This window comes from Mobula hypostoma, chromosome 9 (genome assembly GCF_963921235.1).
Source record: "Mobula hypostoma chromosome 9, sMobHyp1.1, whole genome shotgun sequence".
Classification (NCBI taxonomy): domain Eukaryota; kingdom Metazoa; phylum Chordata; class Chondrichthyes; order Myliobatiformes; family Myliobatidae; genus Mobula; species Mobula hypostoma.
Genome location: NC_086105.1, coordinates 1,128,948 through 1,152,125, shown reverse-complemented (window position 1 = coordinate 1,152,125; position 23,178 = coordinate 1,128,948). Strand labels below are relative to the sequence as shown.

The 23,178-nt window shown below is 46.1% G+C and overlaps 1 protein-coding gene across 1 annotated transcript in view; it reads left to right on the top strand.

Moving 5' to 3' along the window:
- The first annotated feature begins 1,234 nt into the window (after positions 1-1,234).
- pwp1 (PWP1 homolog, endonuclein) overlaps positions 1,235-23,178 on the top strand; it is a 35,763-nt gene continuing 13,819 nt past the window's right edge. The window contains exons 1-9 of the mRNA XM_063057551.1: positions 1,235-1,334; positions 1,772-1,830; positions 1,968-2,119; positions 8,303-8,388; positions 8,666-8,762; positions 14,515-14,625; positions 16,565-16,686; positions 19,078-19,145; positions 22,059-22,155. Coding sequence (XP_062913621.1) covers positions 1,269-1,334; positions 1,772-1,830; positions 1,968-2,119; positions 8,303-8,388; positions 8,666-8,762; positions 14,515-14,625; positions 16,565-16,686; positions 19,078-19,145; positions 22,059-22,155 — 858 coding nt within the window. The 5' untranslated portion in view covers positions 1,235-1,268. The remainder of the gene's footprint in view (positions 1,335-1,771; positions 1,831-1,967; positions 2,120-8,302; positions 8,389-8,665; positions 8,763-14,514; positions 14,626-16,564; positions 16,687-19,077; positions 19,146-22,058; positions 22,156-23,178) is intronic.

Sequence of the window (23,178 nt, the reverse complement as noted above, 5' to 3'; positions counted from 1 at the left end):
TGCAGATAATCCCCGGCTATATAGACTGACTCATTATAGAGCCTGATGGCCGAGGGTAAGAATGACCTCATACGGCGTTCTTTGGAGCAGCACAGTTGTCTGGTCTGTTACTGAAAGTGCTCCTCTGTTCAGCCAAGGTGGCATGCAGAGGGTGAGAAACATTGTCCAGAATTGCCAGGATTTTCCTTTGTTCTACCGCAGCCTCCAGTGTGTCCAGTTTGACTCCCATAACAGAGCCAGTCTTTCTAATCAGTTTATTGAGCCTGTTGGCATCACCCATGTTGATTCCATTGCCCCAGCACACCACCACATAGAAGATTGTACTGGCGACAACAGACTGGTAAACATGTGAAGGAGAGGCCTGCGTACTCCAAAAAACCCCAGCTTCCTCAGGAAGTAGCGGTGACTCTGGCCCTTCTTGTACACAGCCTCTATGTTGGTGCTCCACTCAAGTCTGTCATCCAGGTGCACTCCCGGGTACTTGTAGGTCTTCACCACATCCACGTCCTCACCATCAATAGTAACAGGGAGCAGTACAGGCTCAGTCTTCCTAAAGTCCGTCACCATCTCCTTTGTCTTGCTGATGTTGAGCGGCAGATGATTCGACTTGCACCGTTTGACAAAGTCCTCCACCAGAGCCCTGTATTCATCCTCCCGTCCGCCCTTTACACACCCAACTATTGCTGAGTTTTCACCACCTTTGATACAGCTGACAACAGTGATGTTATTAGCATATGATGTTAAAGCTGATATCGCTACACAGTCATTATGTCATTGCACTGTTCTGTTGAAAACACATTTCACGCTGCCTAAGTTCAAATGTGATTGTCATTCATCATACACATGAATACAGAGCGTTCCTCTGGGGCCAAGATACAAAACACAGCACGTACCACTGTGACAGCAGGAAACAGTTACAAAAGAATACAACAAATTGGTCAAATTCCGAAGTTATAGATTGTGATAGTAACTCGGATGCCTGTCACCGTGAGCTGGGCTCCGGCCCCGGGGAGGAGACGCTCACCGCCCACCCGGTCTCTCATTTCCCGACCGTACCGCGGGGACCGCAGTCTCCGGGACCCGGGACATGCGACCCCGCTCCCGGACTCTCCTCCCGCTCCGCTGCGCTCCAGTCCGCGCCTCCTCCCCACCAGCAGGTGGCGCCGCGGGGCGAATCCCGGCGATACCGGCCGCGGGCGCTGGGCGGCGCCAGACGGGAAGTGGTGTTCAGCGACGTCTCATCACTTCCGGTTTGCTGCCGTGCTGCGATGAGCAGTTCGCACACGTGTGTCGGCTGGGTCCCGCAAGGGGCGGCCCGGGAGACTCCGGAGAAGGTGGGAGGGGTGAGGGAGCGTCCCGCTCCCATTCACCGTGACCAGGGTGGGGGCTGGTCCAGGTGGATCCGATATAACTAGCAGCTCCCTCGTCCTTAGACCCACAGCTTCAGGAGCCCCGTTGCTGGAGGTCTCCTGGTGCAGGGTGTACAGCACCTGCGCATGTTTGGAGCTGGGGCGTCTAGTGAGGGTCTAGGGACAGTGCCTGACTTTTGGCAGCGTACATGTATACAGTTTGAACGACAGTAAACCTGAACTTGAGCTGTTGTGCAGATGTTGGAACTGTAATTCAAGCTTGCAACACTTGTGGCTGAGTCGTGTGCACCTGCAGCGTCTGTAAACCATGACCCTGGTCACCGCCAGGGGCCGGAGGCTGCACCCTGGGTACTGCCGGGAGCTTTCACCCTGATGGTGACTCTGTGCATTTTCTTTCCTAGGTGACCTTGACTAAACAGGAGCTGGAACAGTTAATCGACAATGCAAAAGAAGAATTTGAGTGAGTGTCACCTCCCTCTTGTACCACTGCACTGGTCGAATGGGAAGATTCTCTGGGCTTGCTGGAAGAATTTTGGCATGGAGCTGTTGATAAGTGGTATATGTTCAGAGTGTTTCTTGACTGGTGTTTGTTTCCAGGGACCAGGAGCAGGAAGATGAACAGACAGCAGAGGGGACAGAGGTCCACACTGCCTCTGATGATACTGAGACTCCGAAGGGCGAAGATGAGGAGGAGCAGGACAACGACAGTCTGGCAGAGTACGATCTGGATGGGTATGATGACGAGAAAGGTGAGGCACATAACCGTCTGTGTGGCATTCAACCATGAACCAGGAGATTATGATGCATGGGATACTCAGCGACTTGGCCACTTAGGTTTAGAGCTGGCTCACGTATAGAAGACAAGGTAGTGGTTGATGGGTCTGTGAGGTCATAGAAAAGTACAGCACAGAAACAGGCCCTTCAGCCCATCTAGTTTATGCTGATCCATTTAAACTGCCTATTCCCATTGAGCTGCACCAAGACCATAGCCCCCTATGCCCCTACCATCCATGTACCTGTTCAAACTTCCCTTGAGCACTGAAATTGAGCTTGCATGCACCACTTGCTCTGGCAGCTCATTCCACACTCTCACGACCTTCTGAGTGAAGAAGTTTCCCCTCATGTTCCCCTTAAACTTTTCACCTTTCACCCTTAACCTATGACCTATGATTCTAGTCCCACCCAAACTCAGTGAAAAAAGCCTGCTTGCATTTACCATGTCTATACCCCTCATAATTTTTTATACCTCTATCAAATCTCTCAATCTTCTATGTTCCGAGGAATAAAGTTCCAATTTATACAATCTTTTTCTATAATTTAGGTCCTCCAGACCCAGCAACATCCTTGTAAATTTTCTCTGTACTCTTTCAACCTTATTCACATCTTTCCTGTAGGTAGGTGAACAAAACTGCACACAATACTCCAGATTAGACTTTACCAACATTTTATATAACTTCAACTTAACATCCCATCTCTGCTTTGATTTATGAAAGCCAATGTGCCAGAAGTTTTCTTAATGACCCTATCTACCTGTGACGTCACTTTCAATGAATTATCACTTTCAATGAATTATGGACCTGTATTCCCAGATCCCTTTGTTCTACCACACTCCTCAGTGGCCCACCGTTCACTGTGTCGGTCCAAGGCCATTATTCCCTAACCGTGGCTGCACAGGTTGCTAGGTTGGTTAAGAAAGCATATGGCATGCTTGCCTTTATTGGTCAAGGTATTGATTTTAAAAGTCTGGATGTTAAAGGGTGTGGAGTCTTTGGAGAGGGTGCAGAAGAGGTTTCCCAGGGTGATGCCTGTATTAGAGGGCATGTGCTACAACAAGAAGTTGGACAAACTTGGGTTGTTTTGTCTGGAATGGTGAAGGCTGATTGAAGTTTATAAAATCATGAGAGGTGTTGATAGAATAAGACCATAAGACATAGGAGCAGAATTAGGCCATTTGGCCCATCGAGTGCTGATCCTTTTATCCTCTCCTCAGCCTCACTCCCCGGCCTTCTCCCTGTAACCTTTGATGCTGTCCAATCAAGTTTTGCCTGAAATACACCCAATGACCTGGCTTTCACAGCTGCCTGTGGTAACAAGTTCTACCAGTTCACCACCCTCTGGCTAAAGAAATTTCTCCACGTCTCTGTTTTAAATGGACGCCCCTCTATCCTGAGGCTGTACCCTCATGACCTAGACTCTCCCATCATGAGAAACATCCTTTCCACATCTACTCTGTTGAGGCCTTTCAACTTTTGAAAGGTTTCAATGAGAACCCCCTCACCCTTCTAAATTCCAGCAAGTACAGACCCAGAGCCATCAAACATTCCTTGTATGATAACCCTTTCATTCCTGGAATCATCCTTGTGAATCTTATCTGAACCTTCTCCAATGGCTGCACATCTTTTCTTAGATGAGAAGCCCAAAACTGTTCACAGTACTCAAGATAAGGCCTCACCAGTGTCTTATAAAGCCTCAGCTCTTGTATTCTAGACCTCTTGAAATGAATGCTAACATTGCATTTGCCTTCCTCACCACCGAATGTTCTGCACAAGGACTCCCAAGTAATGATACAAGACCTTAGTCAGACCCCATTTGGAGAACTGTGCTCAGTTCTGGTCACCTCACTACAGGAAGGATGTGGAAACCATAGAAAGGGTGCAAGGATGCTGCCTGGATTGGAGGGCGTTCCTTATGAGAATAGGTTGAGTGTACTTAGCCATTTTTCCTTGGAGCGATGGAGGATGAGAGGTGACCTGATAGAGGTATATAAGATGATGAGAGGCATTGATCATGTGGCTAGCCAGAGGCTTTTTCCCAGGACTGAAGTGGTTAACACAAGGGGGCATTGTTTTAAGGTGCTTGGAAGTAGGTACAGATGGGATGTCAGAGGTAAGTTTTTCACACAGAGAGTGGTGGGTGCATGGAAGGTGGTAGAGGTAGATACAATAGGGTCTTTTAAGAGACTCCTGGATTGGTACCTCGAGCTTAGAAAAATAGAGGTCTGTGCAGTAGGGAAATTCCAGTCAGTTTCTAGTGTAGGTTACGTGGTCGGCACAACATTGTGGGCCGAAGAGCCTGTAATGTGCTGTAGATTTCTATGTTCTATTACCCTTATTATATACCTTTTCCGGCTCCCTTTGCAATCTCAACCCCACATTTTGGCTGCTGTTTGGATGCCTATATGTGATTCCCATAATGATTTTTAACTCTTGCATTTTTTTAACTCCAACCACAAAGATCCAACGTTCTCTGATCCTATGTCACCTCTTTCTAAAGATGTAATTCCACCTCTTACCAACAGAGCCACACCACTGCCTATGCCTTCCTGCCTGGCCTTTCAATGCAAAGTATACCCTTTGCTGTTAAGCTCCCAACTATGGGCTTCTTTCAGCTGAGACTCAGTGATGCCCACAGCATCATAATGATCAATCTCGAATTGCACCACAAGTTCGTCCACCTTATTCCAAATGCCACGTGTATTTAAATACAACACCTTCAGACCTGCATTCTTCGCCCTTATGAATTTTACCTCTGTGGTACAATTTAACTGTATGATCTGTCTGTATTTGTACTCAATAATTGGCTTCTCCTTCCTTACATTAATATTACCTATTTCAGCTACTTGTAAACCTGCTGGCTCATCCTCAGCTCCATCATACTGGTTCCCATCCGCCTGTCATATTAGTTTAAACCACTCCCAACAGCTTTAGCAGTTAGCTGTAGGCATTACCCCATTTTTTCCAACAAATATATGTAATATTGGATATTGTCAATAAATGAACAAGTATGTTTTTTGTGTTATTTAATTAGGTTCTCTTTATCTAGTTTTAGGACTTGAATGAAGATCTGATCACATTTTAGGTCATGTTTATGCAGAAATAGAGAAAGTTCTACAGGGTTCACAAACTTTCTAGAACCACTGTATCTTTTTATCATCTGCATACTTGGGCACAAAGCCATCAAGTCCTTCATCCAAATCATTGACACGCACCATGAAGAGAAGCGGTCCCAATACCGACGCCTGCGGAACACCACTAGTCACCAGCAGCCAAGTAGAAAAGGCTCCCTTTATTCCCACTCTTTGCCTCCTGCCAATCAACCAATTCTCTATCCATGCTAGTATCCTTCCTGTAATACCATGGACTCTTTTCTTGTTAAGTAGCCTCATGTGCCTTGTCAAAGGCCTGAAAATCCAAGTAAACAACATCTATTGACACTTACTTGTCTCTCCTGCCTGTTATATCCTCAAAGAATTCCAACCGATGCATCAGGCAAGATTTTCCCTTGAGGAAACCATGCTGACTTTGCCCTGTTTTACCATGTCTCTTCAAGTACCCTGAAGGCTCATTCTTAATAATAGACTCCCAACAATTTTCCCAACCACTGAGGTCAGACTTACAGATGAATAATTTTTTTCTGCTTCCTTCTCTTCTTGAAGAGTGGAGTCTTCTGGAACCGTTCCAGAATCTTGTGATCTTTAAAAAATTCTTTATTAATGCATCCACAGTCTCTTCTCCCCACCTTTCAGAACCCTGGGTTGTACCCCATCGGGTCCAGGTGACTTACCTACCTTCGGACCTTCCAGTTCCCCAAGAACCTTCTAGTAATGGTGACTTCACACACTTCATGGCCTCTCTCACCTGGAACTTCCACCTTACTGCTAGTGTCTTCCACAGTGAAGACTGATGCAAAATACTTAGCAATTCATCCGCCATTTCCTTGTCCCCCTCTTTACTCCCTCTTCAGTGGTCCAATATTCACTCTCACCTCTCTTTTACTCTTTATATGTCTAAAAAATCTTGTTGATGTTATTGGCTAACTTATTTCCAAATTGCATTTTTTCCTCCCTTATGGCTCTTTTGTTTGTCTTCTGTTGGTTTTTAAAAGTTCCCAATTCTCTACCTTCCCACTAATTTTTGCTATATTGTATACCCTCTCTTTTGCTTTTTATGCTGTCTTTGACTTCCCTTGTCAACCATGGTCGCATCATCCTACTCTAGAATACTTTTTTGGGATGTATCTGCCCTGCGCCCTCGAAGTTACCCCCAGAAGCTTCAGCCATTGTTCCTGTTAGTGTCTGCTCCCATCAACTTTGGCCAGCTTCTCTATTATGTTTCAGAATTCCTTTTATTCCATTGTAATAATGATACATCTAGCCTTTTTCTTCTCCCTCTCAAATTGTAGGGCGAATTCTATCATTTTATGATCACTAATTCCCAAGGGTTTCTTTATCTTAAGCCGCCTTATCAAATCTGGTTCACTACATATCATCCAATCCAGAATTGCCTTTTCCCTAGTTGGCTCTAAACAGCTATCTCATAGGCATTCTACAAATTCTTTCTCTTGGGATACAGTTCTGACCTGATTTTCCAAATCAACCTGCATATCAACCCCCATGATTATCATAATATTGCCTTTATTACATGCATTTTCTATTTCCTGTTGTAATTTATATCCCACATCCTGGCTACTGTTTAGAAGCCTGTATATAGCCCTCATCAGAATATTTTTACCCTTTCAGTTTCTTAACTATGCACAAAGATTCTATGTCTTCTGATCCTGTGTCACCTCTTTCTAAGGATTTGATTTCAGTTTTTTTACCAACAGAGCCACCCCACCCCTTCTGCCTACCTGCTTGTACTTTTGATACAAGGTGTATCCTTGGATGTTAAGCTCCTAACAATGATCTTCTTTCCTGTGAATACGGACCACAAGATCTCTCTGATCCTCCACACGGCTGAAGTCTTACTATTATGTTCTGTCTTCAAATGAACCACTTCACACTTATCTGATGGTAACAGTGAGAAAAGAGCATGCCCTAGGTGCTGGAATCCTTAATAATAGACACTGCCTTTCTGAGACACCGCTCCCTTTGTTAGTTCTGACAAAGGGTTTTGACCTGAAATGTCGACTGTACCTCTTCCAATAGATGCTGCCTGGCCTGCTGCATTCACCAGCATTTTTTGTGTGTGTTGCTTGAATTTCCAGCATCTGCAGATTTCCTCGTGTTTGCGCCAATATGTTGGGACCAGGTCAGGTTCTCAGTGATCTTGACACCCAGGAACTTGAAACTGCTCACTCTCTCCACTTCTGATCCCTCTGAGGATTAGTATCTGTACCTTCAGTCCGAGGGGGGTGAGAGTGTGGAACGAGCTGCCAACGGAAGTGGTGGATGTGGGTTTCATTTCAACATTTCAGGGAAACTTGGATAGGTACATGGATGGTAGGGGTATGGAGGGCTATGGTCCAGGTACAGATCAATGTAACTAGGCAGAATAATAGTTTGGCATGGACTAGATAGGCTGGAGTGCCTCTTTGTGTACTATAGTGTTCTATAACTCTGACTGTCACTGTACAGACCCCGTGTACAAACACGGGAAACCTGTTTCAGGGGAGAGGTTCAGTTGGAATGGGTGTAATAGTGGATGGTGGGAGGTCAGTCACTGTCACTCTTAACAGACTCCTGGTATGGGTAAACTGTTTTCAGGGGAGAGGTTTTGGCAGCAACAAACTTTTGGAGGAACTCAGTGGGTCGAGCAACACCTGTGAGGGAAGGAATTGTCCAGACCCTGCATCAGGTGGTTGGGCAGTGAGTGATGTTGTCCCATGTCATCCTGATGCGGAGACCTCATTGACCATATGGAGAGCACGGTTTGACCATAGGGGTGATATAAAACCAGTGGGAAATGGCACGCTACCTCACACTGGTTCTATGCTGCCAAGTCCACGCGAGAAAGAGCCTTCAGTGTTCCAGCTACTGGACTTCAGATAAATTGTCAGAGTCATGCAGCATTAAAGCGGGCCCATCGTCCCAGATCGTCTGTACCAACCACTGAAAACACTTTGTACAAGCCAAGTGGGGTTGAGTGAAGCTCATTATGTGAATCAGCTGTGTGGTTTCTACTCCTTTTGGTAATCTCTTGTCGTCTCTTTAGGTGGAGTGAACCTTGGTGATAATCTGGCGGGTCTCACAGTCTATGCAAGTAATGAAGATGACCCGTACGTCACTCTGAAGGACACAGTTAAGTTAAAGCTAGTTATTTTACAGGATTATTCTGCTTTGCTTGGTCCGTTGTAACTATTGAATGATCACCGTTTCCAAGAGTGTGTATCATTAATGAGTCTGTTTCAGTCTAACTGTATACCACAGAATCAGTGGTCTGTTTCAATCTAACTGTATACCACAGGATCAATGGTCTGTTTCAATCTAACTGTATACCACAGAATCAGTGGTCTGTTTCAGTCTAACTGTATACCACAGGACCAATAATCCATTTTAATCTAACTGTGTACCACAGGACCAATATGAAGATGAAGATTTTAAGATCAAGCCAAGTGATAATCTGATCTTGGCAGGGAAAGTGGAGAAGGACTGCAGCATGCTTGAGATATACGGTAGGATCTCCAGCGAGGTAGCACCATGGTCATGTGTTCAGTGAGGTAATACCATGGTCAGGAGATACACGGTAGGATCTCCAGTGAGCTAGTACCATGAGGAACTTTGTAGCTTTAAGTGAAGAGTGCACCAGCTTGAGCATGTGGGTGATAACGCAAATAGTGCAACAGGCTGCCACAGGATCAGATGGAGCATCAACAGGGATCCTATCATCAGGGATTCGAAGAAGGAGTCTGAGAGTCTGAGTGGGAGTGCCGAGAAAGAGATTTTTGAAATTTTCGTTATTTTTTTTCTCCAACGGCTTTCTGAGAGGCGGGACTGCGCAGGCGTGTGACGTCGGGCAGTGCAGCGCGGCAGATTTAAAAGGGCAGACATCCTGCTTCGGATTTGATTCGAAGAAGGAGTCTGAGAGTCTGAGTGGGAGTGCCGAGAAAGAGATTTTTGAAATTTTCGTTATTTTTTTTCTCCAACGGCTTTCTGAGAGGCGGGACTGCGCAGGCGTGTGACGTCGGGCAGTGCAGCGCGGCAGATTTAAAAGGGCAGACATCCTGCTTCGGATTTGATTCGAAGAAGGAGTCTGAGAGTCTGAGTGGGAGTGCCGAGAAAGAGATTTTTGAAATTTTCGTTATTTTTTTTCTCCAACGGCTTTCTGAGAGGCGGGACTGCGCAGGCGTGTGACGTCGGGCAGTGCAGCGCGGCAGATTTAAAAGGAACAAAGCCTCATAGAGCGGGCAGCGTTGTTTGCGGGCGGCGGAGTGAGCCGGGAGCAGAGTGAAGACTTAAGGGCTTCGGCTCACCGGGTTTAGGCAGAAGCGGGCGAGGCGAGGAAGGTTTGACATTCATTTTCTGTTGCTATTTGAGGAGAGGGGCATTATGACTGTGAGGGCAGTTTGCTGTTCTCGGTGTCGGATGTGGGAGGCCCTGGAGTCTCCAAGCCTCCCGGACGTCTACATCTGCGCCAAGTGCATCGAGATGCAGCTCCTAAGGGACCGCGTTACGGAACTGGAGCTGCAGCTCGATGACCTTCGTCTGGTCAGGGAGAGCGAGGAGGTGATAGAGAGGAGTGGAAGGCAGGTGGTCACGCCGGGGCCACGGGAGGCAGACAAGTGGGTCACGGTTAGGAGGGGGAAGGGGAAAAGGCAGGTGATGGGGAGTACCCTGGCGGCTGTGCCCCTTAACAACAGGTACTCCTGTTTGAGTACTGTTGGGGGGGACAGCTTACCCGGGGGAAGCGACAGTGGCCCTGCCTCCGGCACAGAGTCTGGCCCTGTAGCTCAGAAGGGTAGGGCAAGGAAGAGGAGGGCAGTTGTGATAGGGGACTCGATAGTAAGGGGGTCAGATAGGCGATTCTGTGGACGCAGTCCAGAGACTCGGATGGTAGTTTGCCTCCCTGGTGCCAGGGTCCGGGATATTTCTGATCGTGTCCAAGATATCCTGAAGTGGGAGGGTGAAGAGCCAGAGGTCCTGGTACATATAGGTACCAATGACATAGGTAGGAAAAGGGATGAGGTCCTGAAAGAAGAATATAGGGAGCTAGGAAGGGAGTTGAGAAAAAGGACCGCAAAGGTAGTAATCTCGGGATTACTGCCTGTGCCACGCGACAGTGAGAGTAGGAATGCGATGAGGTGGAGGATAAATGCGTGGCTGAGGGATTGGAGCAGGGGGCAGGGATTCAAGTTTTTGGATCATTGGGACCTCTTTTGGCGCAGGTGTGACCTGTACAAAAAGGACGGGTTACACTTAAATCCTAGGGGGACCAATATCCTGGCAGGGAGATTAGCGGGGGCTACTGAGGTGACTTTAAACTAGAATGGTTGGGGGGTGGGAATCAAATTAAAGCGGCTAGGTGTGAGGAGGTTAGTTCACAACAGAGGGATGGGAACCAGTGCAGAGAGACAGAGGGGTGTAAAGTGAGCGTAGAAGCAAAAAGTACAAAGGGGAAAAGTAAAAGTGGCAGGCCGACAAATCCAGGGCAAGCATTAAAAAGGGCTAAGAGAGTTGTAAAAGAGCGCCTGAAGGCTTTATGTGTCAATGCAAGGAGCATTCGTAATAAGGTGGATGAATTGAAAGTGCAGATTGTTATTAATGATTATGATATAGTTGGGATCACAGAGACATGGCTCCAGGGTGACCAGGGATGGGAGCTCAACGTTCAGGGATATTCAATATTCAGGAGGGATAGACACGAAGGAAGGGGAGGTGGGGTGGCGTTGCTGGTTAAAAAAGAGATTAACGCAATAGAAAGGAAGGACATAAGCCGGGAAGATGTGGAATCGATATGGGTAGAGCTGCGTAACACTAAGGGGCAGAAGACGCTGGTGGGAGTTGTGTACAGGCCACCTAACAGTAGTAGTGAGGTCGGAGATGGTATTAAACAGGAAATTAGAAATGTGTGCAATAAAGGAACAGCAGTTATAATGGGTGACTTCAATCTACATGTAGACTGGGTGAACCAAATTGGTAAAGGTGCTGAGGAAGAGGATTTCTTGGAATGTATGCGGGATGGTTTTTTGAACCAACATGTCGAGGAACCGACTAGAGAGCAGGCTATTCTGGACTGGGTTTTGAGCAATGAGGAAGGGTTAATTAGCGATCTTGTCGTGAGAGGCCCCTTGGGTAAGAGTGACCATAATATGGTGGAATTCTTCATTAACATGGAGAGTGACGTAGTTAATTCAGAAACAAAGGTTCTGAACTTAAAGAGGGGTAACTTTGAAGGTATGAGACATGAATTAGCTAAGATAGACTGGCAAATGACACTTCAAGGATTGACGGTGGATATGCAATGGCAGGCATTTAAAGGTTGCATGGATGAACTACAACAATTGTTCATCCCAGTTTGGCAAAAGAATAAATCAAGGAAGGTAGTGCACCCGTGGCTGACAAGAGAAATTAGGGATAGTATCAATTCCAAAGAAGTAGCATACGAATTAGCCAGAGAAAGTGGCTCACCTGAGGACTGGGAGAAATTCAGAGTTCAGCAGAGGAGGACAAAGGGCTTAATTAGGAAGGGGAAAAAAGATTATGAGAGAAAACTGGCAGAGAACGTAAAAACGGACTGTAAAAGCTTTTATAGATATGTAAAAAGGAAAAGACTGATAAAGACAACTGTAGGTCCCCTGCAAACAGAAACAGGTGAATTGATTATGGGGAGCAAGGACATGGCAGACCAATTGAATAATTACTTTGGTTCTTTCTTCACTAAGGAGGACATAAATAATCTTCCAGAAATAGTAAGGGACAGAGGGTCCAGTGAGATGGAGGAACTGAGTGAAATACATGTTAGTAGGGAAGTGGTGTTAGGTAAATTGAAGGGATTGAAGGCAGATAAATCCCCAGGGCCAGATGGTCTGCATCCCAGAGTGCTTAAGGAAGTGGCCCAAGAAATAGTGGATGCATTAGTGATAATTTTTCAAAACTCGTTAGATTCTGGACTAGTTCCTGAGGATTGGAGGGTGGCTAATGTAACCCCACTTTTTAAAAAAGGAGGGAGAGAGAAACTGGGGAATTATAGGCCGGTTAGCCTAACGTCGGTGGTGGGGAAACTGCTGGAGTCAGTTATCAAGGATGTGATAACAGCACATTTGGAAAGCGGTGAAATGATCGGACAAAGTCAGCATGGATTTGTGAAAGGAAAATCATGTCTGACGAATCTCATAGAATTTTTTGAGGATGTAACTAGTAGAGTGGATAGGGGAGAACCAGTGGATGTGGTATATTTGGATTTTCAAAAGGCTTTTGACAAGGTCCCACACAGGAGATTAGTGTGCAAACTTAAAGCACACGGTATTGGGGGTAAGGTATTGGTGTGGGTGGAGAATTGGTTAGCAGACAGGAAGCAAAGAGTGGGAATAAACGGGACCTTTTCAGAATGGCAGGCGGTGACTAGTGGGGTACCGCAAGGCTCAGTGCTGGGACCCCAGTTGTTTACAATATATATTAATGACTTGGATGAGGGAATTAAATGCAGCATCTCCAAGTTTGCGGATGACACGAAGCTGGGTGGCAGTGTTAGCAGTGAGGAGGATGCTAAGAGGATGCAGGGTGACTTGGATAGGTTGGGTGAGTGGGCAAACTCATGGCAGATGCAATTTAATGTGGATAAATGTGAAGTTATCCACTTTGGTGGCAAAAATAGGAAAACAGATTATTATCTGAATGGTGGCCGATTAGGAAAAGGGGAGGTGCAACGAGACCTGGGTGTCATTATACACCAGTCATTGAAAGTGGGCATGCAGGTACAGCAGGCGGTGAAAAAGGCGAACGGTATGCTGGCATTTATAGCGAGAGGATTCGAGTACAGGAGCAGGGAGGTACTACTGCAGTTGTACAAGGCCTTGGTGAGACCACACCTGGAGTATTGTGTGCAGTTTTGGTCCCCTAATCTGAGGAAAGACATCTTTGCCATAGAGGGAGTACAAAGAAGGTTCACCAGATTGATTCCTGGGATGGCAGGTCTTTCATATGAAGAAAGACTGGATGAACTGGGCTTGTACTCGTTGGAATTTAGAAGATTGAGGGGGGATCTGATTGAAACGTATAAGATCCTAAAGGGATTGGACAGGCTAGATGTGGGAAGATTGTTCCCGATGTTGGGGAGGTCTAGAACGAGGGGTCACAGTTTGAGGATAGAGGGGAAGCCTTTTAGGACCGAGGTTAGGAAAAACTTCTTCACACAGAGAGTGGTGAATCTGTGGAATTCTCTGCCACAGCAAACTGTTGAGGCCAGTTCATTAGCTATGTTTAAAAGGAAGTTAGATATGGCCCTTGTGGCTACAGGGGTCAGGGGGTATGGAGGGAAGGCTGGGTTCTGAGTTGGATGATCAGCCATGATCATAATAAATGGCGGTGCAGGCTCGAAGGGCCGAATGGCCTACTCCTGCACCTATTTTCTATGTTTCTATGTTTCTATTAGGGATCACAAATCCCTAGCTCCCGTCCTGGCTGCTCTTAGAATGGTAACGATTAGTGTTGGAGGAGAATTTGGAATGGGGAGAGCACACTGAATATAGGAGGGATATAGAACGGCTGAAAAGACAGACAGAAGAGCAGATTGAGGGGTTGGTGGCTGAGAACTGAAGTCTTCGGTTCTGATACCTCATTATAAGAAGGATGTGGAAGCTTCAGAGAGATTTACCAGGTGCTGCAGAGATTAGAGAGCATGTCTTCTGAGGCTAGGTTAAGTGATTTAGGGCTTTTCTCTTTTGAGAGGTGACTGGATAGAGGTGTGCTGGATGACAAGAAGTATTGATTGAGTTCCCAGGGTGGAAATGGCTAATAGAGGGCATAATTTTGGAGGAAAGTATAGGGGAGATGTCAGAGGTTTTTTCACAGTGTGGTGGATGCATGGAACACACTGCCAGGGGTAGAGGTAGATGCAGATACATTAGGACATTTAAGAGCAAGGAATGTAATGCCAAGACTGCTGTAGTTTAGAAGAATGAGGGGCAATCTCATTGAAACCTATCAAATATTGATAAACCACAGTAGATTGGATGTGGAGAGAACATTTCCTATAGTGGGGGAGTCTAGAATCAGAGAACACAGCCTCAGAATAGGGGGACATCCATTTAAAACAGAAGAGGATTTCTTTCTCCAGAGGGTGGTGAATCTGTAGAATTCGTTGCCCCAAACGGCTGTGGAGGCCAAGGCATTGGGTATATGTAAAGCGGAGGTTGATAGGTTCTTGATCAATAAGGACTTGATGGGCCGAATTCTGCTCTCTTATGGATGTTGAATGATTTCTCGCAGTGTACAATCAGGACGAGCAAAGCCTCTATGTACATCATGACGTCCTGCTTCCTGCCTACCCGCTTTGTGTTGAGTGGCTCAACTTTGACCCAAACCCGGAAAAGACAGTGGGTGAGTTGGTTTTCCTCCAGTCTTGAGTTAGTTTCGTTGCTCGTTATCAACCACTGAACTGTGAATCTGAGGCAGTTGATCTTTCACAGAATTGTACAGACTGAGAACAGGCCCTTCAGCCCACTGTGGGTGTGCTGGCCATCGTTCCCACCCACCTTATCTCAGCTTTCCCACACTTAACATGTCGTCTGCTACAGCTTGGCAATTTGAGTGCACACCTGGATACTTCTGAAGTGTCCACTAATGGACCATTCAGCCCATAATATCTGTGCTGAGCACTCGTGTCAAATTAAACTAACCTCTTCTGACTGTATACGATGCATATCCCTCCGTTTCTTGCAGATTCATGTGTCTGTCTAAAAGCTCCTTGAATCTCTGCACCATTAGTCTGTTCCTTTGGGTGAAGAAAATGATTTTTGTAATTTTGTGATACAGCACGGAGTAGGCCACCCCAGTAACCCCACAACCCCAGTGAACCCTCACCTAATCATAGGTTAATTTATAATGACAATTTAACCTAACCAGCGTGTCTTTGGACTGTGGGAGGAAACAGGAGCACGTATTCCACAGGGAGAACATACAAAGACTTCTTGTAGAACAGTGCTAGAACTGAACTCCAGAACGCCCCAAGCTGTAGTAGTATCACAGTAGCCGCTATACTACTGCAGCACCCACATTTCACTCTAAATATCCTAACCATAGATCTATTCCCTCAGAGGAATATACTCTCACTCTCTACCCTGTCTATGTTTCCAATAACTTTCCTTATCTTAATTGCTGGAATTTAGAGGGGGGGGACTTCATTGAAACCTATCGAATATTGAAAGGCCTACATAGAGTGGACATGGAGAGGATGTTTCCTGTAGTGGGGGAGTCTAGGACCAGAGGGCACAGCCTCAGAATAGAAGGACATTCCTTTCAAACAGAGATGAGGAGGAATTTATTTAACCAGCAGGTGATGAATCTGTGGAATTAATTGCACAGGCTGCTGTGAAGTCCAAGTCACAGGGATATTTAAAGAGCGGGTTGATAGGTTATTGATTAGTAAGAATGTTAAAGATTATGGGGAGAAGGCAGGAGAATATGGTTGAGAGGGAGAATACATCAGCCATGATGGAATGGGGGAGAGGACTCAGTGTCTGTTGTCCAACTCCACAAATCTCCTTCCTATTGAAACTCACCATCTCCAAGCACTACCTGTTTCTGTGCCCACGGTGCAATGTTCCAGAATGTTCCGCTTCCATACCTGATGTCACTTGCTACCTCTATTCCGTGACCTTTTTTGTACCCAATTGATTCTGGGAATGGGATCTCAATTCCACATGCCAGCCATCATTAAGTGTTGATGTGGTTTCCTGATGCTTCCACATTAGACACAGTGATCACTCAAGCAGATCCTTTGTTCTCCCCCTCTGATGGTTTGTTGGACCTGTGTTTCATGACTGTGACGGTGGCACCAGACTCGCTGACGGGACGCTCCCTGGTGACATGCTCTCCTTAACGGCGAGCTCCTAGGTGGTGTCTCTCCTTAACGGCGAGCTCCTAGGTGGTCTCTGTCCTTAACGGCGAGCTCCTAGGTGGTGTCTCTCCTTAATGGCGAGCTCCTAGGTGGTCTCTGTCCTTAACGGCGAGCTCCTAGGTGGTCTCTGTCCTTAACGGCGAGCTCCTAGGTGGTGTCTGTCCTTAACGGCGAGCTCCCTGACGGTATACTCTCAGTCCTTAGGCTAATGGTATGCTTATGGGGGGGCTCTCTGCCGGTGCTCTCTCAGTCCAACCTTAACCCTAACCTGACAGAATGCCACAGGGAAGGGGTTGGGGTGCTGTCCACCTGATGGTATGCCACAGTGGGGGGGTGGGAGGTGCTCTGTGGTGATGCACTTTCCACCTGACAGTATGCCATGATGGGGTGGTGCTCTCTAACTGTGTGCTCTCCTTGTAGGGAACTACGCTGCAGTGGGAAGCATGAAGCCGGTGATTGATGTGTGGGACCTAGATGTGGTTGACTGCCTGGAGCCCATCTTCAGCCTTGGAAATGAAGCATCAAAGAGGAAACGGCAGAAGGTACTGTGAAGCCAGTGGTGTAGGGGTTCCCTGTATGGAACCTGTGGGGGGGGGGGGCCCAACTGATGAGATCACCCCACTGCCCGACCCCACCCCCAGTAACCATCTGACCCGGTGTCCACCGTTTTTTAGGCAATAAGACATAGAAGCAGAATTGGGCTATTCAGCCCATCATCTGCTGTGTAATTTGATTATCCCTCTCAATCCCAATTTCCTGCTTTCTCCCCGTAACCTTTGACACCCTGACTAATCAAGAATCTGTCAACCTCTGCTTTAAATATACACAATGACTGGCCTCCACAGCCATCTGTGCAATGAATTCCACAGATTCATCACCCTATGGCTAAAGAAATTCTTCCTCATCTCTCATTTTAAAAGTTCATCACTCAATTCTGAGGCTGTGTCCTCTAGTCTTCGACTTCCCCACTACAGGAAACATCCTCTCCATATATTGAGGCCTTTCAGCATTTGATAGGTTTCCAGTGAGAACAGACCCAGAGTCATCAGACCCTCCTCCATCCCCAGCAACAGCTTGTTCCACCCCCCAGCTCCATCCTGCGCACAGCCTTTTGCACCCTGGTTCCAACCTACACCAGCAAAGCCTGTCCCAACCCTCCTCACCATCCTCACCACCCTCAACAACAGCCTGTTCCATATCCCACCAGTAGCTTGCCCTACCCTCCTTCCCCACCCCTGGTCCCTCACCCATCCCGCCTTGCACACTCCCCCTCTCCAGGCCAGTCCCCACACAGAACCAGTGAAGTGAAGTCTTGAGTATGCGAGTAGCACCCTACAGCTAACACTACACACTGTGATGTACGCCTGCTGCAGACTCATTTGCCCATAGACAGTAGATATACAGTAGGATGTCTGGTGAGCTAAAACCATGGTCAGTATATATACGGTCGTATGTCCAGTGTGCTAATACCATGGTCAGTATATTTACATTCGTATGTCCAGTGAGCTAATACCATGGTCAGTGTATATACGGTCATATGTCCCGTGAGCTAATATCATGGTCATATGTCTAGTGAGCTAATGCCATGGTCAGTATATATACAGTCATATGTCCAGTGAGCTAATACCATGGTCAGTATATATACGGTCGTATGTCCAGTGAGCTAATACCATGGTCAGTATATATACGGTCGTATGTCCAGTGTGTTAATACCATGGTCAGTATATATACGGTCATATGTCCAGTGTGTTAATACCATGGTCAGTATATATACAGTCATATGTCCAGTGTGTTAATACCATGGTCAGTAGATATCAGAATCAGGTTTATTATCACCGGCATGTGATGTGAAATTTGTTAACAGCAGCAGCAGTTCAATGCAATACATAATATAGAAGAAAAAAAGCAAAATAAAATAATAATAAATAAGTAACTAAATCACTTATAGTGAATGTATATTGAATAGATTAAAAATTGAACAAAAAAACAGAAATACTATATATTAAAAAAGTGAGGTAGTGTTCATGGGTTTAATGTCCATTTAGGAATCGGATGGCAGAGGGGAAGAAGATGTTCCTGAATCGCTGAGTGTATGCCTTCAGGCTTCTGTACCTCCTGCCTGATGGTAACAGTGAGAAAAGGGCATGTCCTGGGTGCTGGAGGTCCTTAATAATGAATGCTGCCTTTCTGAGACACCGCCACCTGAAGATGTCCTGGGTACTTTGTAGGCTAGTGCCCAAGATGGAGCCAGCTCAATTTACAATCCTCTGCAGCCTCTTTGGGTCCCCCCCCCCGCCCCGCCCAATACCAGTCAGTGATGCAGCCTGTCAGAATGCTCTCCACAGTACATCTATAGAAGTTTTTGAGTGTATTTGTTGACATACCAAATCTCTTCAAGGTAGGATGTCCATTGGTCTGGGAAGGAATGTATGTGGTGCTGAGAACAGCGGCCTAGGGACTGACCCTGATGTCTCTTGCACACAGTTTGTGGTCTCTCGGTGAATCCTTACCCCGGCTATCTCAGTGTCTCATTTACTGCTCTACCAGCAGGTGAACTAACTGTTCGTTTATCCGCACAGGTTTCTGCCTTGTCCTGCCTCTGTGAGGAGTCCGATGGTCAAGAGAGAGGTCACACTTCCTGATCCTATGGTTTCTACTGGGGCATAGGCCACTGATAACTCACCAGAGTCCTCTGTCCTTGGCCAGTAAAGGTTGATTGGCCCTGAGGCTTCAGTTTTCACCACACAACTTCATCTGGTTTCTCAATGACATCATCTCGTCCTTCCTTTCCCAGGGATGAGGCCTTTGGAGCTTCTTCTGGTGTTTCTGTAATTCTGGGTTTTTACGGGATGCGCTTGCTCAGTCCTCCTTTCAGAGACGGGCCTGCGACCGTCCATGGTGCAGTTCTCATCGATGCTTGTGTATTATTTCAGGGAGCAGAGTCGAGAACGGAGGGACACACTGATGCAGTTCTTGATCTTTCCTGGAACAGACACATCAGGTAACTGGCACATTCCTGCTTTCAGGGTATTATGGAGAAGGGGTTGTCCTCATAGCTGGGATGGTGTCATTGGGGAAGTGAGAGGTGTCGGTGATGGGTTGAGGTCTTTGGGGGAGTGGGGGGTGTTGTCAGGGATGGGATAGTGTCATTGCGAAAGTGAGGCAGTGTCAGAGTCAGGGGGTGTGGTTGGGTCAGCCGGAGTTGCTCACACAATTCACTTCTGTTCCTATTTCACAGAAAACGGGGCAATATCTCTGTTTTGCCACAGGATGGCAGCACCTGATGCAGAGAGGAAATAGTATTAGAATGGTTTCTCTCTGATAAGATTATGTCATTTTGAAATTTATTCTGCTTCAGCATTTATGTGGAATGTTAGTTCATTAACTGTGTAGATTTACCAGTGCAGTGACCGGCTGCCAGGAGAGATGGTGCTGGCATTTAATCTTTGTGCTTTCCTGCTGCGGAGAAACAGCCACTGGTGCGTGTTAACAGCCCGGCGGGAGGGAGGTGGTGTTCAGATTGTTGTGGATAGCTGGTGATTAGAGGGGAATTGTGTGCATCCACAGCAGTAACTGATTGTATACAGGTTGATGGTAGTCTTTGCAAGAGAGAAGTCCAGTTCATCCACAGTTCTGTCTCCCTACTGATCTGGTTTTTATTATTCCACACGTGAAATGGCTAGGCAGGTTTGATGGGCTGAATGGCCAGGTCACAGAGTCATTGAAAAGTGCAGCACAGAAACGGGACCTTTGACCCATCAAATCCGTGTTGAAACCTTTAAGCTGCCTACTCCCATTGATCTGCTCCAGGACCATAGCCCTCCATACCCTTACCATCTATGTACCTATTCAAACTTCCCTTAAACGTTGAAATCAAGCTCGTGTGCAATCGTTGTGCAGGCAGCTCATTTCACACTCTCACAAACCTCTGAGTGAAGAAGTTTCCCCTTGTGTTCCGCTTAAGTTTCTCACCTTTCACCCTTAACCCATGACCTCTGGTTGTAGTCCTTCCCAAGCAACGGGAAAAGCCTGCTGGCATTTACCCTGTCTATACCCCTCATAATTTTGTATCTCTCTCTCAAATCTCCTTTCAATCTTCTACATTCCAAGGAATAAAATCCTAACCTATTCCATCTTTCCTTATTACACAGGTCCTTCAGACCTGGCAACATGCTTGTAAATTTTCTCAGTGCTCTTTCAATCTTATTCACATCTTTCCTGTAGGTTGGTGACCAAAACCGCACATAGTACTCCAAATTAGGCCTCACCAATGCCTCATACAGATTCAACATAACATCCCATGATCCAGAGGTGATAAGAGAGCTTAAGGTTAAGGAACCTTTAGGGAACAGTGATCACAATATGGTCGAGTTCACTTTGAAATTTGAGAAGGAGAAACTAAAATCCAGTGTGATGGTATTTCAGTGGAATAAAGGAAATTACAGTGGCATGAGAGGGGAACTGGCTAAAGTTGACTGGAAAGGGACACTAACAGGAAGGACAGCAGAGCAGCAATGGCTGGAGTTTCTGCGAAAAATGAGGGAACTGCAAGACAGACATATTCCAAATAGGAAATTTTCAAATGGAAGAAGGACAGTATTGTGGCTGACAAGTGAAGTCAGAGCCAAAATAAAAGCAAAAGAGAGGGCATACAAGGAAGCCAAAGCTATTGGCAAGATAAAGGATTATAAAGTTTTTAAAAACTTTCAGAAGGAAACTAAGAAGGACATTAGGAAGGAACAGATGAATTACGAAAGGAAGCTGGCTACTAATATCAAAGAAGATACTAAAAGCTTTTTTAAGTATATAAAGAGTAAAGGAGAGTCGAGGGTAGATAGAGGACCCATACAAAATATTGTAATGAGAGGCGCAGAGATGGTAGAGGAACTGAATGTGTATTTTGCATCAGTCTTCACCGTGGAAGACATCTGCTGTATACCAGACATTCAAGAGTGTCAGGGAAGTGAAGTATGTGCAGTGAAAATTACGACTGAGAAGGTGCTCAGGAAGCTTAATGGTCTGAGGGTGGATAAATCTCGTGGACCCGATGGAATGCACCCTTGGGTTCTGAAGGAAGTAGCTGGAGAGATTGCGGAGACATTAACAATGATCTTTCAAGAATTGATACATTCTGGCATTGCACCAGATGACTGGAAAATTGCAAATGTTACACCACTATTTAAGAAGGGTGGGAGGCAGCAGAAAGGAAACTGTAGACCTGTCGGCCTGACTTCAGTGGTTGGGAAGTTTTTAGGGATGAGATTACAGAGTGTCTGGAGGCACATGACAAGATAGGTCAAAGCCAGCATGGTTTCCTGAAAGGGAAATCCTGCCTGACTAACCTTCTGCAATTTTTTGAGGTAATTACAAGCAGGGTAGACAAAGGAGATGCAGTAGATGTAGTGTACTTGGATTTTCAGAAGGCCTTTGACAAGGTGCTGGAGGAATCCAAACATTTACAAGTTTGTTTCAGTCCAGTGCTGGCCGCACTCCAAACCCCTCATTCGTGGCTCCCAAGCCGGAGGAAATGTGGCATCAGTTTCCATGTAGTGAATCTGTGTTGGAACCTTATTTCTCAATTACATTGGCCCTCATTGTTCTATCCTCCAGCATCCAATTAATCTTCCTTGATCTGTCCTCATGAGGTAGCTGCGCTTCCCAGGAATCTCTGCTGAACTAACTCTGTGCTGACTGTGACCTCCTGCAGGCACAGTCTCCATTTCTGCACACAGCGCGGTCTCATGTAACTTTGTACAGTCTTGTCAAGATTTCAACAAAAACTAAAGGTGAGAACTAAAATTGAGAAACTGAATATGGAATTATTATTGCTCACTTCTTTCTGAACAAAACAGGGTCTGGAATTGTCTGAATCTGTTTCAGTGCCGGTAATTAAATATTATTTATTGTCTGTCAGGAATGTTCTAGCCAGTGCTTCTGCGGATGAGACTGTGATTCTCTGGGATATGTGCCAGAAGAAACCTGTGACCCGTCTTAGCTCCCACACAAACAAAGTAAGTGAAATCATAGAACATTGAAGAGTACAGCACAGGAACAGGCCATTCAGCTCACAATGTTGTTTCAAACCAGCTAAATACCAATCAAAAACACCAAACACTAATCCCTCCCACTACACCATGCCCATATCCCTTCATCTTCCTTACAGTTGTGCACCTATCCAAACGTCTCTTAAAAGACTCTGCTACCATGCCAGGCAGCACATCCACCACTTTGAGTGAAAAAACTGACCCCTGCTATCTCCCTTGGACCTATCCCCTCTCATCTTCAGTTCATGCCCGCTGGTTTTAGACACTTTAACCCTGGAAAACAAATACTCTCAGTCTACTCTCTCTATGCCTCTCACAACCTGTGTACCTCTGTCAGATCTCCTCTCAGCCTTCGACGCTCCAGAGAAAACAGCCCAAGTTTATCCAGCATCCTTCCTGTAGTAGGGCGACCAGAACTGTGTGCGGTACTCCAGATGTGGCCTAACCAGAGTTTAATAAAGTTGCAACCTGACTTTTGAACTCAGTGCTTCAACTAATAAAAACGAGTATTCCATGAGCCATCTTAACCACCTTATCGACCTGTGTAGCCATTTTCAAGGAGCTATGATCTCTGCTCAGTAACTGCTAAGAATCTTCCCTTTAGTGTACTGTCTCTTTGCATTTGCCCTGCCAAGGTACAACACCTCACATTTATCCGGGTATCAAATGATTCTCTTCTCTACTTCTGGCCCCAAGGGCTTCTACAGATACAGATGTATATTAAGAGCAAAGAGCAAAAAATAGTTTTGCACAAAGACACAAAATAGTTTCTCAGAAAGATCAGAGTGGCCATCTACGCATAGTGCCAAAAGACATGGGGGAGATCTTAAAATGGATTTTTTGCATCTGCGTTTTCCCGGAAGATGGACACAGGGTCTACAGATGTGAGGAAATGCAGCAGCGAGGTCATGGACCTTCTACAGATGTCAGAGGAGGAGGTTTTTGCTGTCTTGAGACAAATTAGAGTGGATAATTCCTCAGGGCCTGACA